Below are 13,614 nucleotides of genomic sequence, written 5' to 3' on the forward strand. Positions count from 1 at the left end.
CGGGGCCATACAGGTCTGTACAGGGCGGTATTGGGCCACACTGGGCTGTACTGGGCTATACAGGACTTTAATGCACCATACTGGGCTGTGCTTGGCCATAGGGAGCTGTACAGGGCTGTGCAGGACTGTATTGGGCCATACTGGGCTGTACTTGGCCATATAGGACTGCACTGTGCCATACTGGGATGTACTGAGCCATACAGGGCTTTGCTTAGCTGTATAGGACTGTACAGCACCATATGGGGCCATACAGGCAATACTGTACAGGGCAGTATTGGGCCACACTGAGCTGCACTGAGCCATACAGGACTGTACTGCACCGTACTGGGCTGCACAGGGCTGTACTGGGCCATATAGGACTGCACTGCACCACACTGGGCTGTATAGGGTTGTACTGGGCCATACTAGGCTGTACTTGGCCATACAGGATTATACTGCACCATACTGGGCTATACAGGGCTGAACTGGGCCATACTGGGCATTACAGGGGCTGCTCCCCCCTACACTCCCTCCCAGCACCGCACTCACCCCACTGCCATGGCCCCCACCCACCCACGCACACTTGCACCCTGCTCCCACTGACGCCGCTGACACCTGTGGGGGGGCTCAGCCTGGCAGCTGTCCCCTTGCGTGCGGCCATCCCCAGCACCCACCCTGGTGCCAGGCCACTGGGTGGAGGGGACTGGGGTGTCCCCCACCACTGGTGGGAAAGGTGGCACCGTGACTCCACCAGCATCACCATCCCGGGACTGGTTTCCTAAACTTGGGGTGGGGGGGGGTGGGGGCACAACCCTTGGGATGTCCCTGAGGCTTTGCCTGGGTCTGGGAGAGGTAACTGGGAGTTACTGGGAAGTGTGCTCTCCTGGAAGTCACCAAAGTGTTCCCAGCCTGCCTGCACTCTGCTCCCCAGGGATTTTCCAACCCGCCCTCCGTTCTATAGGGGCTTTCCAAAAAGCTCCGGCTGACTCTCCCACCTGGCAGCCGCGTCCTCAGTGGGGCCAGGGGTAGGGGGGGTGTCCCCCCTCTCCCTGCCACCCCCCACCCGCTGTGGGATGGGGAAAGAGGGGCTCCGGTCTAGCAGTACTTGAATTTATTTGTAAACTGTTATTTGGTAAACAATAAAAACTCAAGAAGAGACCAAATGAACGAAAATGACACCCCCCCCGCCCCAAAAAATAATTAAACCAACCAGGCGGATGGGGTAAAAAAAAAAAAAAAAAAGTTTCCCCCCCCCCAAAGTGGGATTTTAATGACCTACAGCAAACCCAAGAGCTGCTGGGGGAGTGCCCCCCGCCAGCGCCACGGTAGTGGGTGCTCCCCCGTTGTGCTCGTTTTCGGGGAGGAGGAGGAGGAGTGCGGGGTGGGGGTCCTACATGGGGGGCTCGTTGCAGAGCACGATCTCCAGTTCCTTGCGGTAGAGTTTGCCCCCGTCGGAGAGGTTCATGATGCTCTTCCTGTAGTTGGTGAGCTGCTGGATGTTCATCTCCTGCAAGGAATGGGGTGGGGGGGGCCGGCGGCTGGGTACCCCGTTTCTCCCTAGGGGGCATCCCCAGGGCAGGACACCCCACCTCCCCCAGCTCCGGCACAGCCTCCCATGGGGAGGCAGGGTTGGCATCTGGACCAGCATCTCTCCTGGTGCCCAGGGAGCAGGGACACAGGGGTGCAGGATGCTGCTGGAGAGGGAAGGAGGCACAGGGGGACCTGGGGGGGCACCCAGGCTCTGTCCCCAACTTACTTTCTTATTCTTCTCATACAGGTCTTTCAAAAGTGCATCCAGCTCATTCTCGTCAATGAAGCCGCTCCCATCCTGGATAACGAGGGAGGGATGTCAGCAGGGGGAAGTACATGAGCCCCGCAAGCCCAGCCGGGGCATCACACCCCAAATCAGAGTGGGGAGTTGACCCAACTGAAAACACGTGGGTTTGGGTTTTGGGGTTTTTTTTTTCTGAGTTATATTTATTCGGGGCAGTTTCCCTACCTTGTCGTAGAAGGTGAAGATGGCATTGAACTCCTCTGAGGACAGCTTCATCCCCTGGGCAGTGGCAAGGGACACCAGGGCGTGAGGGAGGGGATGGAGGCACAAGCAGGGAACAGGAATGTTTTTTATTTTTTATTTTTATTTTACCTGAAACTTCAGAAGGAAGTTTTCTTGCACAGGCAAAAGTCTGCAAAAGAAGAAGGGCAGGGATGAGCAGGAAGCAGCCAGGAAAAGACACTTTAACCTAAAACAACTTTTTGCTCAGAAACATGAGCAAATTAAAGAGGAAAACTGTTTTCCTTGGAAGCTGGAGCAGACTATTTCTAGACGCACGTGTTTCGGGGTGTCTTTCCCTCCCCACTGCTTCTTTCTTGCCACCCATGACCTTACCGGGACATCTCCGAGAGGCCCAGCTTCCCATCGCCGTTCATGTCGAACATCCGCAGCTGCCAGGACACAAGCAGCACCCGGTCACGCATTGCCTCCTCCTCCTCTCCCTCCCACCTGCTGTGAGGTGGCGAGACCTCCGGGGTGGGGACTGCCCTGCCCCAGGAGAGCCGTGGCCCCGGGACCAGCCTGGAGGTCCCACTTACGATGGTCTGCGTGTACTCCTGCAGCTTGGGCTCGTCGTAGGGCCGGTTTGCCTTCTTCAGCAGGTCTGACAAGAAGCCCTGGAAGGAGAGGGCTTTGCTGGCTGTCCCTGTCCCCGGCTGTCCTGGCGGGGATGCCCCACCAGCAGGGACCCATCCCAGCCCGCCCCATGCCCGCAGCCCACCTTGAGCTCATTGGCTTCGATGTAGCCGCTGCGGTCTGTGTCATACCTGCGCCAAGCCTGCAAAGCAACCACCGTGAACATTAGCGTGGGCTTGCACCCTCCCCCCACCGACATGTGTATACCTCCATATCCCGCTGCCCGCAGCATCCCCTGCCACCCTAGCAGAGAAGGGGTCATCTCACAGCTCCGATCTCAGCTCGTGGTGGCCTCACTGGTGCCACATGTTCTTCCCTGGGGCTGGATGCTCTCCAAGCCCTCCTTTTGTTCTGCCCCATGCCAAGAGTTCAAGCGCTATTATCCTCACCCCAGCATGAGAGGCAAGGCTCCAATATTTGATTGCATACCCCAGTTAAACAATAGCATCCGCTTACCCCTCCTTGTGCAACAGGGCGCTCCTCTTTCAGCCATCGCCTCCACCTTGGCTTTGTTTTCCAAGCACCAGCACTCCCTCCCGCTCAGGATCCCCCTCCACCCCCAGCCATGTTTTGGTCCCCATCGGCAATTTGTCTCCCGCCCTGCAGATGGGTTTCACTCCGTGCCCAGGCATGGCGAAGTTTTGGGGTGGCCCAGAGCCACGTCCAGCAGTGTTGTCTGCTTCAGCACATCCCCCAGGCACTAAGGACTGACCACCCCAGAAGGGAATTTACAGAAACAGCTCCAAATCCCTGCAGCTCACCTCACCTGGAGACTGGGACAAGGTTTCCAGCTGCCCTGAGAGGTGTCTGAGGAGCGCTGAGGACTGGAAAAACTCATCACAGTCCTGCTCTCCCCACCCAAAACAAGCACCATCCACACTGGGATGCCCTATCCCACCTCCCAATGCTGAGTTAAAGCCAACAGTTTGGGGGAGACCAGGGGAGTTCGGGCAATGCCAGCTCCTGACTGTTTCTCCGTGGTGGAACCAGGCACCGGGGACCGAATCCTGTGGGGAGCTCTGGCACAGCCTGCCCTGCTCACCTCCATGAACTCCGAGCTGGAGCCCACGTGCTGGCGGAAACACAGCAGGAAATTCTCCTCTGTGGGCAGGATCTGGGCCAGCTGTGGGGAACAAGAGCATCAGGGGAGGATCGCAAGCATCAGGGGAGGACCATAAGCATCCCAGGGGTCCGCTGGATCAGCACCACTCACCTCCGCCATCTCAATTTTGCCATCCGCATTTTTGTCGTACTTGTGCATGAACTCCTTCATCTTGTCGCCCAAGTTGTCATTCTTGGAGTCCTGCCAGCAAGGAGAGGGGATGGCAGTGTTTAACCCCCCACCCCGTGCCAGTGTCCCCCCCTTCCCTTACCACTGGGAGCCGGGAAAACCTGAGCTGCCTGGGTCCCGCTCATCCGTGCCGTTCCCAAATAGGGCTGATGTGAGCCTGAACCCTCAGGCAGGAGGGAAAGGGGGAAGTGGGGAGCAAAACCAGGAGAGGCCCTTACCACACCCGCCCCCTTTCTCGCGCTTTCTAGCTCCTGGAAGAAGTTTTCCAGCTCTTTGCCTTCGATGTAGCCATTTCCTAGGGAAGGAAAAAAATGCAATAAGACCCCCCCAGTGTCAAAGGGCAGGAGACGAGGGAGGGATGCTCCCGGGGGATGCAGTGCTTGTCCCCCTCCACACGGGGACACAGCTCTCAGGTGACTGCAGCAGCAAAGAAACACCGGCCGATGCCGAGCGTTATACAAATCTGGCGATGCCCGAATTTGCAGCCCGTGTTGTAGCCTGGGGCGGGGGGACACAGCCCTGGGCTTGTCCCGTGCACCCGCTTGTAGGGCACAGGGGGCTTTGTCCCCATCCCAGTGTTTGCTGCATTTTCTGCATCTGATGCTTTAACCGGGTGGTTTAAGTAAACCTCTCCTTCCTGAGCAACCCCCAACCAGGACTGTCTCCTCTTGACCTACTGCAGGGGCCAGCAAGGGCAAACAGGGAGCAGAGACAAAGCACCTGGCACAGCATCACCCCCTGGGTGCAGGATCAGCCCCAGTGATGGCGTCAGCCCCCAGGGCAGGGAGCCCAGTGCCAGTCTCCAAGGTGGCCAGGGGCTCAGAAAGGTCCCTGTCCCATGTACATTCCCCCCCCCCCCCGCCGATATCTGTGTTGAGATGTGGGTCCTATGGAACCTGGTGCATCTGCAGCCCTTCCCTGCCCATGGGATGCTCGGCAGCAGGACAACTCAGTCAGGACCCAACCGTGTGTCACTGACTCGGCAGTGGCCCTTGGTGACTTCAAGGGGGTGACCAGTGCACCCCGAAGCAGCGGGGTCATGCCATGGCTGGGGGACCACAGCAAGGACACTGGCTCTGTGGTGCTGCTAGAAATCTTCCCTCCCACCAACATCTGGGCACAGCTGGGGGATACTGCTCTTTCCTCCGAAGTGCCTGACTGAGGGATAGCCAGGGCTTTTCCTCCTGGGCATCCCCCCAAAAAAAACCCCTCCCCATTTCAGCATCTGGAGGCATGGACCGCAGTGTCCTACTCTGTGCCACCTCCAGCATCGTCACCCATGGACTCCCCAGCAGCATCTCCTCCCCACTGCAACGCACAGGCTGGGAATAACCCATCCACATCGCGGCTGGAAGCGTCTGGGGAAGTCCCAGGGCACCTTCCTTGCTGACAGCCACATCCCAACGGATGAGCAGCATCCCTCCCAGGAGGGGACGAAGGGCTTGGGCAGTGTTGGGGTGCTGGTGTGAGCCGCAGAGGGGCTTGGCTTTCCCCTGCCCTTCCCAGGGGCTTTGTTTTTGTGGATGTGGGAGAGCCCCAAGCTCCTTTGAATTCAGTTGGAAAAAAAAACCAGCAAGAGTTTTGAGCCAGGAAAAAGAATAACACCAAGGAAAGCCATGGTCGGTAGCTTGGTTTACCCCAAACAGCAGCTTGGACAGGTCTGATCTGTGTCTGCAGAGCAGTGTGGAAAATCCCCTCTGGAGAGCCACAACCGGTCTGTGCAGCTGCACCAGCATCCCCAGAGCCTCCCTGTGCTGTGGAGCCACAGGACGGCCGTGGCTTGCAAAGCGAGGATGTCTAAGACACTCAAGGGGACATCTCCAGGGCATGAGGAAACAGGTAAAAGCCCCATCAGAGGGGTTTAAGTGCAGGGCAGAGCTTGGGCGAGACAGGCCTGTCCGCAGGGAGATGAAACCCGGGTCCTCCATCACCCCGTGCCCATTGGCAGAGGGAAGTGGCTGGGGCTGTTGGAGCTCCCACCCAGTGCGGCCAAGCATCATCCTCGTCAAGGCCACCATCTCCCCCGATGCCCGACTCCCTCCTCTCCTGGGCACCCACTGTGCCACAGCCCGACAGCCTTGCCCTGCCTGGGGGCCACAGGCCATGCTGGATCCGTGCCTGCCCCTGTGTTTTGGAGATGATGGAGCACATCCAAGGGCGCAGCGGGCTGTGCTGCAAGAAGGCAGCTGGACATCCACACCAGGAGCTGCCCACTCCCACTGGGGTGTGACTGTTCCACCTTCACCAACCCCCGGCTGCTCCAGTGCCAGCTCCAACAGTGACAGGGACAGCCGTGCCTGTGTCCCCAGCACTGCGGGGGCTGCAGGAGGGGCTCCGCCAGCATGGCCAGGAGGGCATCTAGCACAGGCTGAGCTCCAGCTTCAGCAGCACAGCCTGGGACACTGCGTGACGCAGTTTCCAGGAGGGTTTTGGTCCCCAAACCTCTCCCCAGGGACAGGAGACCCAGGGAAGGGCAAGAGCGCTTTCCCCTGGGCTGCCCTCCCCAGCAGGCTGAGCCTCCTTCACTGCACCACGGTGCTGAAATAAACCCTTTTCCCACCAAAACGATGCTGGTTTTTGCATTTCCCTTCCCTTTTGGGGGTTGGCAGTGATGGGGATTGGGGGTGGCATGCCCAGCTGTGACTCCATGAGGAGGTGACATCCCTGTTGGGGATGCAGCCGCTGCCACAGCATCCCCGAGGAGAGGTTTTGCAGGGCTGGGGAGCAGGCAGGGAGGGACTGAGTGCTCCAGCCATGGAGGGGCCATTTCTCACCCCACTCTGGGCAAGGGACACCCCTTCTGTCACCCCCCACCTCCAGGGCAAGGAGGTGGCCCTGGGGCCAGGCTGGTGGCTGCGCTGACCCGCACACCTCCAGGCGACCCAGGTGCCAAGGATGGGGCACTGTGGAGGCAGGGGGGGTGGAGGGGGCAGAAGGTAGGCAAGGGTTTCCTGGGAGGGGGCAGCCCTGGAAGGGCAGGACCCCCCGGCCAGCACCCAGAGGTGACACCAGCCCTGAGCAAAGCCCAGCTCTCAAGGGAAGTGCAAAGGAGACCCGGGGCACCCCGGGGCTCAACATCCCATGGGCTGGGGGCTCCTGGTGGGGTCCGGCGCTGGGGCTCCCCATCCTTTCCCGACGGGGAGCTCCTGGGAGGCCGATCGTCTCCCCGATCCCAGAGCTCCCCCCGATGGGGCTCTCCATCGTCCCGGAGGTTCTCCATCGCCCCGGGGGCTCTCCATTTTCCCCTGGCTGCCGTGGCAGAAGCTCTACCTCCTCTTCCAGGCTCCCCCCGACGGGATGCCCGGGGACTCTCCATCGTCCCCCCCGCCCCACGCTCCCGGGGATGCTCAGCCCAGTGCCCTCCCCGCCGGTTTTGGGGGGGGTGTGACGGCGGGTCCCCCGCGCCCCGGGACTGACCGTCCGCATCGAAGTGCCGCCAGACGTCGAGGAACTGGGAGGCGGTGAGCTCGGCCAGGTGGAGGTGCGGGGCCTGCTGCGGGCCGGCCATCTCCCGCTGCCGCCGCCGCTGCCGCCGCCGCCGCCGCCGCCCGCCCGCCGCCGCCTTTTATACCCGCCGGCGCCGGCGCCGCCCGTCGCCGCCAGGGGGCGCCGCTGTCCCGGGACACCGGCCGGGCACGAGGGGCGGGCAGCGGGACACCGGCGCCGCGGGGCGGGGGGGAACCGGGACACCGGCACCGCTGGGGGAGGGGGGCAGAGCACCGGGACACCGGCGCCGCCATGGGGGCGGGCACCGGGAGACCGGGACGCCCGGACGCCGGCACATCGGTACACCGGGACCCGCGGAGGCAGCACCGGCACACGGGGACCGGCGGGGGCAGCACCGGCACCCTGGGGGACAGCCCCCGCCCTGCCACTTGCCCCTGCCTGACGTCACCTGCCCCTGCCCCATCACTTACCCCCTGCCCTATGTCACCTGCCCTGCCTGACGTCACCTACCCCTGCCCCATCACCTGGCCCTGCCCCATGTCACCTACTTCTGCTCTGTGACACCTACCCCTGCCCTGTGACACCTATTCCTGCCCCATGCCACCTATGTCTGCCCCATCACCTATCCCTGCCCTATGTCACCTGCCCTGCCTAATGTCACCTACCCCTGTCCTGACGCCTAGCCCTGCCTTGTCATCCTGCCCTGGCCTGCCACCTCCTCCTGCCTGTCACTCCATCCCTTCCCCAAGTCCCTGCATCCCTTCCTGTGCCACCCAGCCCTGCCCATGTCACCCAGCCCTCATCCACATCACCCAGCCCTACCCCTGTCACCACATCCCTGCCCTGTGTCACTGCATCTGTGCACCTTGTCGCTCCCCCCGCCTCACTTGCCTCCCAATGGCAGCTTCATGGCTCATCATTTGTGGGTCCCGGCAGGAGGAGCAGGACTGAGGCAGCCCCAATGTCACCGCCACCGAGGGACAACGCGGTGGCCGTCACACGTGACCCTGTGGCTGGGGCGAGGACACAAAACCCAGACACTGTGCCTGTCTTCCAGAGAAAAAAACAAGGAACCCTTGGATCAAGGCTTTGCCCTGCTTGCTGGAGGAGGTCTCCTTGGAGGGATGGGAGTGATGCTCATCCCAAACAGTGACATTTCTTACTGAGGCTCCCCTTGCTGCCTACTGGCTCGTTGGGGGATTTTATTTTCCCAAGTTTTCCCAAATGGCAGGGAAATTTCCAGGCCCAAACAAACAGCCACACATGGGGTTTGTCACCGGCTCCAGAGCAGCCTGCCCAGGGGAAGCATTGCCATGGCTACAGGGGAAAAAAAATATAATTCAGATCCAGTGAGAAGGCTCGGCCGATAGAAGTGCTTAATTAAAGATGAGAAGAAGGCAGGAAAGTTCACATGTGTGCAGAGCAGGGATGTAATTGGTGGCAGGCAGCTGCAGGCAGTTATCAGGGGGGCTGCCCATCCTGCTGGGTGCTGGTCCCTCTTGTTTTTGTCTCTCTGCTGGGAGAAAAGGGGGTGTGAGGTGCTCCCCCCAAATCACAGGGGGAGCAGACTTGGGGACCGGAGGAGCTCAGTGCAACAGAGATGGCCCCAAGCCTGGCTTTAACGCTGTGGGAAGCTGGGGCAGGGCAGGACGCCGGACTCCGGGCATAGGAAGGGAGATGCTGTGCCAGCATTCCATGAGGAGAGCCATGCTGGGACACAGAGTAGTGGCATGGGCTTCTCCTCCTCCCTGCTGTGCAACACAGTCTTCAAGCACACATGGAGACACTGAAGGGTGTCCTAGGTATTCAGTTCACATTTCCTGGGGTCTGGCATGGAGATGAGTCCCAAAAAAGCTTCCTTTTCCCAGTATTGGAGCACAATATTCCCCAGCAGAGCCCATTGCTTTTCTGTCCCGCTCCCTCCAAAGCAAAATTTTCTTGGGGACTGAGAGTGGACACTCGCTGCCTCCCAGGGTTGGGTTTAGTGTCCCCAGGTGTGCCTGAGCTGGGGGAGAAGGGGCACAGGGGAACATCTGTCCCCTGCACTGGTCCATTATTCGCTCCGTGGGGAGCAGAGCCCCAGCCCACAGAGGGGATGGCTCTGGGTCAACAGCCCAGCACTATCACGCTGCTCTAGGACACCCACCTCTCTGCTGCTGAAGACCCAAGGTTGCTCCAAGTTGGCACCTGGGAGCAAAATTTGGGCTCTAGCAGTGCCCTGAACCCGCTCCCTGTCATCCCTGGGGAACCGCTTCCTTGAGCTACCTCTGCAAAGCACCTGGCAGGACAAGAAGGGCTCATTACTCCAGGAAGGGGTTTGCTAAGATGGAGAAAAAGTTTCAAGAGAGCAGGCTGTGAAGCTTCAGGCAAGGAAAGCAACTGGTGGTTGTTCTTCTGTTTAAAGACATCTCCCAGCATGGGTATCCAGGGTCTGGGCATAGCAGGAGAAGACGTCCCCTCTCCAGGCAAAAAGACTAGATGGTCTCCCCCAGCCTTCACCAATGTTCTGGCTCTTAAACCAACCCCTCTCTGAAAGTGCCGTGAGATTTTGGAAATAACAGACTATCATGCTGCTTACAGAGTCAGGCTTTAATTCAGCGACTGCCATGACCCGCACTGCATGGCTCCTGCTTGCTCTGCATATTCAGTCTTGCAGGGAAGAGTTTAATTCTTTCTAGCGTATGAAATCCTTGCAGTGAAGACCTAAAGCTTTTGGGAAAAAATAACCCCACCATAGCAGAAACCCCTTAACTGCAGGTTTTCAGTAAAGAGAAACATCTAAGGGAATTTTGATAACTTGAAGGCAAAGCATATGTTCATCTGCTGAGCTGAGACAGACAGCACATTTTTTAAAAAGTTTTTTGGTTTACTTTTATGTAGAAAAGAGCACAAACAGCAAATCTCACGTAAAAGAAAGAGCCGGGGAAACAGAGCCTTGCAAAGGAAACAGGATGGATCACGCAATCAGATTTTTTTGGGGAGGTTGCAGGGTTGTTTCTCAGATAACAGCAGAGATCTCTACTTAAAAACTCATGATAGGGTCCAGCCAAGGGTTGTATCAGAGATTTCTCCTCTTGACATTGCACTTATGTGAATCACACATGAGGGCATCAATATAACATTTCCATCTTCTCCAGGGGACTGGAAGCAGCAGGACCCCATGAGCTGAAAAAGTTTTCTCTGGACTGATGAGCAAGGAAAAGGAAAGGGCTGGCACAAAGGATGGGCCAGACTGGCTCATGAAACTACAGCTGTAAGAGTAAAGGAGGAGCTGTGCTAGCTCTGCCCTACACTAACACAGGTCTTCCATGGGTCCCCCTGCCACAGGCACTACTGCATGGGACTGCCTGTGCTGGTGGCATTCACTTCCCAGGCAGCACCTGAGCTCATTGCTAGCCATAGCACTGAAAAAGCCAGGATCAGTCATGTAATTTGGGGTTCTCTTTTTCCACTTGCTAGGTTTTTTTTTTTTAACTTTTCATACATCTTCCAGCTTATCCTTATGACCATAATAGCGTAAATTTCAGAAGTAGATAAGTGGCATAGATAAGTGTGTTATAATCTACTCCTTTCAGCCATGGACATTGCCAGAAAGCACTAAGAGCATGAAATAAAAAGCACAGGATTCAGCAACAGAAGCATGCCAAAGTGCCATGTCCCACAGGATGTCTGGTGAGCAGCATCAAGGAAACCCTGTCCTGCTTCTGGTGCAGACAACTTGCTGCACTGATAGTACTGCAGCCCATCATAGCTTTCAGCTGCTCAAAAGTTAGTTGAGGTCCTTTGGTTCTTGGTATTTTTTCATCTTGGAGTTCCTCAGCCCAGTGGGATCAGTAAGAAATACTTGTGCAAAGTGCTGGTCAAATGTTGGTCCTGATTATCTTGAGCTTTGAGCCTCAGTGCTCTGGTCCCCAGGGGTTGGATGCAGGGGGTACAGCTAAACAACTCCTTCCTTTCTAACCAGTGGTACTGGCGCAGCAAACAAGAACACTGTTTTCAGGATCACAGCAGGTTTTATTTCCTCCCAGTTCCTTCCCCACGCATCTTCCCCTACTTACATAGTTGTATTTCAGCCTTTTGATGCTCATAATCAGCAAAAAAAAAATCAGATTAAGAGTACCTCCAAAACCAGACAAATCCACTCATTAATTGTATTCCCCCTCTCTCCCAAAGCATGAGCAAGATCCCTTCCAAAGTTCCCAAGGCATTTTCCCCTCTTGTCATTTGCAGGGACAAAAATCAGGATGTTCATGCAGAGTTTGAGCCATCCAAGCCAACCTTGGACAGCAGAAAGAGCCCCTAACTGTTAGAGGGCTCAAATGCTATTTAGAAAATATTTCTTTAAAAACAGGCTAGTTTACCAAATATTTAGTTGCATGGTGATTTTCAGATTAACTTTTAACTTGTATTTAAGCCGTATTCAGACACAAGTACATGGTCTGGGTCTCACGCTCTGCCTCCGGTACAGTTGGAGAGAGGAACATGCCTAGCCTACTAAAAGCAGGTGCTGCTGCCAAGCTCCTCATCATGTCAAGCCTGGCTTGAGAAGTACCAGCACAACAACAGGTTTTTTGGATGCTTCCCTTCACACTGCTGTCCAGCCTGACTGATTAATTAATGGAGTCTGCTGAAATCCCAGCCTCAGCTACTCTGGCTGCTCTCTAGCTACAGCTAGCTGCACAGCTGTCTTCCACTCACACTTGAGAGACTTTGTATTTACAAAGTATTAATTAGATGAATGTGAAGCACCATTTTCTAGGCAGGGGAAATTATCTGCTCTCTCTCTGCTGCGTAACAAGCTCATATTGGGACAAGTCTGAAAAGGGAGCAGGTAAAAGTGGTTCCTTCTTGCTCTGCACATCTGCCATTTTTTTTATTTCACTGCTTTTGCTGCCACTGTTGATGAGCAATTCACTCCTGCTAGACCTGAAAAGGCAACAGCCTTGTGGAAGGAGGAGCTGGAGACTCTCCCTTTGCATATTACCACCAAAGCTGGTCTCAGAGACTGTCTTGACAGGCAGACCCACCAAATGCACCATTACCCACCCAACATCTACACCATTAGTAATACAGCAGTTGACACCAGTAATTGCAGCACCAAGGGCTTCAAGCAAATACCCATCCAGAAAAAGCTCACCAGGCCACAATGTCCTTTTGCGCCTAGAGCTGAAGAAATGTCATGGAAGGCTGAAGGCTGCAACAGAGAGCAAGTGTCAATGGTAAACAATTGATCAGCTAAATTTAGGAAGACAGATTGGGAACTCTCCATGACCAGCTGGGTGTCTTCAGTTCAGACCACTTTGTTAACTGAAAATATTTAGCTATGACAGTGATGAGCTTTATAGAGAACTCCAAGATAAATTAAGGGAAAAAGGTTACCTAATAATTTTCACATCCAGCTGCATCCATGGCTCAGCTTGACCTTTGGGGAACAATGAATAACACACTGTTCTGGTGAATAGTCACCCTTCCTTGATAGACCATTGGCATGCTGGTAAAAGAGCATGGTGACCTCTACTGTTTGTCCTTTACTCACTGCTAGGCTCAATTTCTTCATCTAAGAGGACCAGGAAAGTCAGAAAAGTATCATACCTGTTCCAAAATAATTTCCACTGTAATTTCACATCACTAAACTCCACAAAACAATTGGTGCTCCAACATCTGCTGCAGGGACTGCAGCAGAACAAAGCTGGGGTCAAACTGGTCTCTCTGTCTTGGGACACCAAAAGGTAACCAGTCTCCAGTGCAAGTGGCTCAAGCTTCTGATCTCTGAAACATCCAGAAACAGAAGGAACAAAACCAGGCAGAGCTGGACCTAGATCCTGTTTCCAGCTTGGCCACTTTTACGCCATGCATGGACAAGTCATGCCTTGTACCTGAGCTGTACTTTTGCACCCTGTAAAACAGGGCAATAGCGATTCAGGGCTGGAAACAGAGCGGAGAGGTACAAGGGGCTGTTGGGGGCATGCTGCATTGTAGCAAACGGCTACTGAGCCCTGTGGCTGGTCATGAAGAGCTAAGAAGTGAGCTAAGAGAGGGCTTTCTGGTGAGACCTTCAGAGGTGGTAAGGGAACACAACCCCATGCGTGGGGATGCAGTGCTTTTCAAAGCTGTAAAATCAATTGCAATCTGCCTGCTCTGCAGCACTGCTTGTTCCAGACAGATATCATCTTTAGCTTAGCGCATTTTACACATCCAGGTCCTCATC

The 13,614-nt window shown here is 56.1% G+C and overlaps 1 protein-coding gene across 2 annotated transcripts; it reads right to left on the bottom strand.

Annotated features, from left to right (window-relative positions):
• Positions 1 to 1,195: 1,195 nt before the first annotated feature.
• On the bottom strand, positions 1,196 to 7,475 carry CALB2 (calbindin 2). Of its 2 annotated transcripts, XM_072872767.1 has the most exons (11): positions 7,377 to 7,475; positions 4,178 to 4,254; positions 3,882 to 3,971; positions 3,711 to 3,791; positions 2,754 to 2,810; positions 2,572 to 2,649; positions 2,369 to 2,424; positions 2,126 to 2,165; positions 1,979 to 2,032; positions 1,736 to 1,807; positions 1,196 to 1,486 (listed from the first exon to the last, which is right to left on the bottom strand). In XM_072872767.1, the coding sequence occupies exons 1-11, from the start codon at positions 7,465 to 7,467 to the stop codon at positions 1,370 to 1,372; spliced, it is 813 nt and encodes a 270-aa protein (XP_072728868.1). In that variant the 5' UTR covers positions 7,468 to 7,475; the 3' UTR covers positions 1,196 to 1,369. The 2 variants fall into 2 exon arrangements, with proteins under 2 accessions (XP_072728868.1, XP_072728869.1); XM_072872768.1 differs by lacking the exon at positions 3,882 to 3,971.
• Between the last annotated feature and the right edge of the window lie 6,139 nt (positions 7,476 to 13,614).

The sequence above is a fragment of the Ciconia boyciana genome, chromosome 9 (assembly GCF_034638445.1).
Source record: "Ciconia boyciana chromosome 9, ASM3463844v1, whole genome shotgun sequence".
Lineage (NCBI taxonomy): Eukaryota > Metazoa > Chordata > Aves > Ciconiiformes > Ciconiidae > Ciconia > Ciconia boyciana.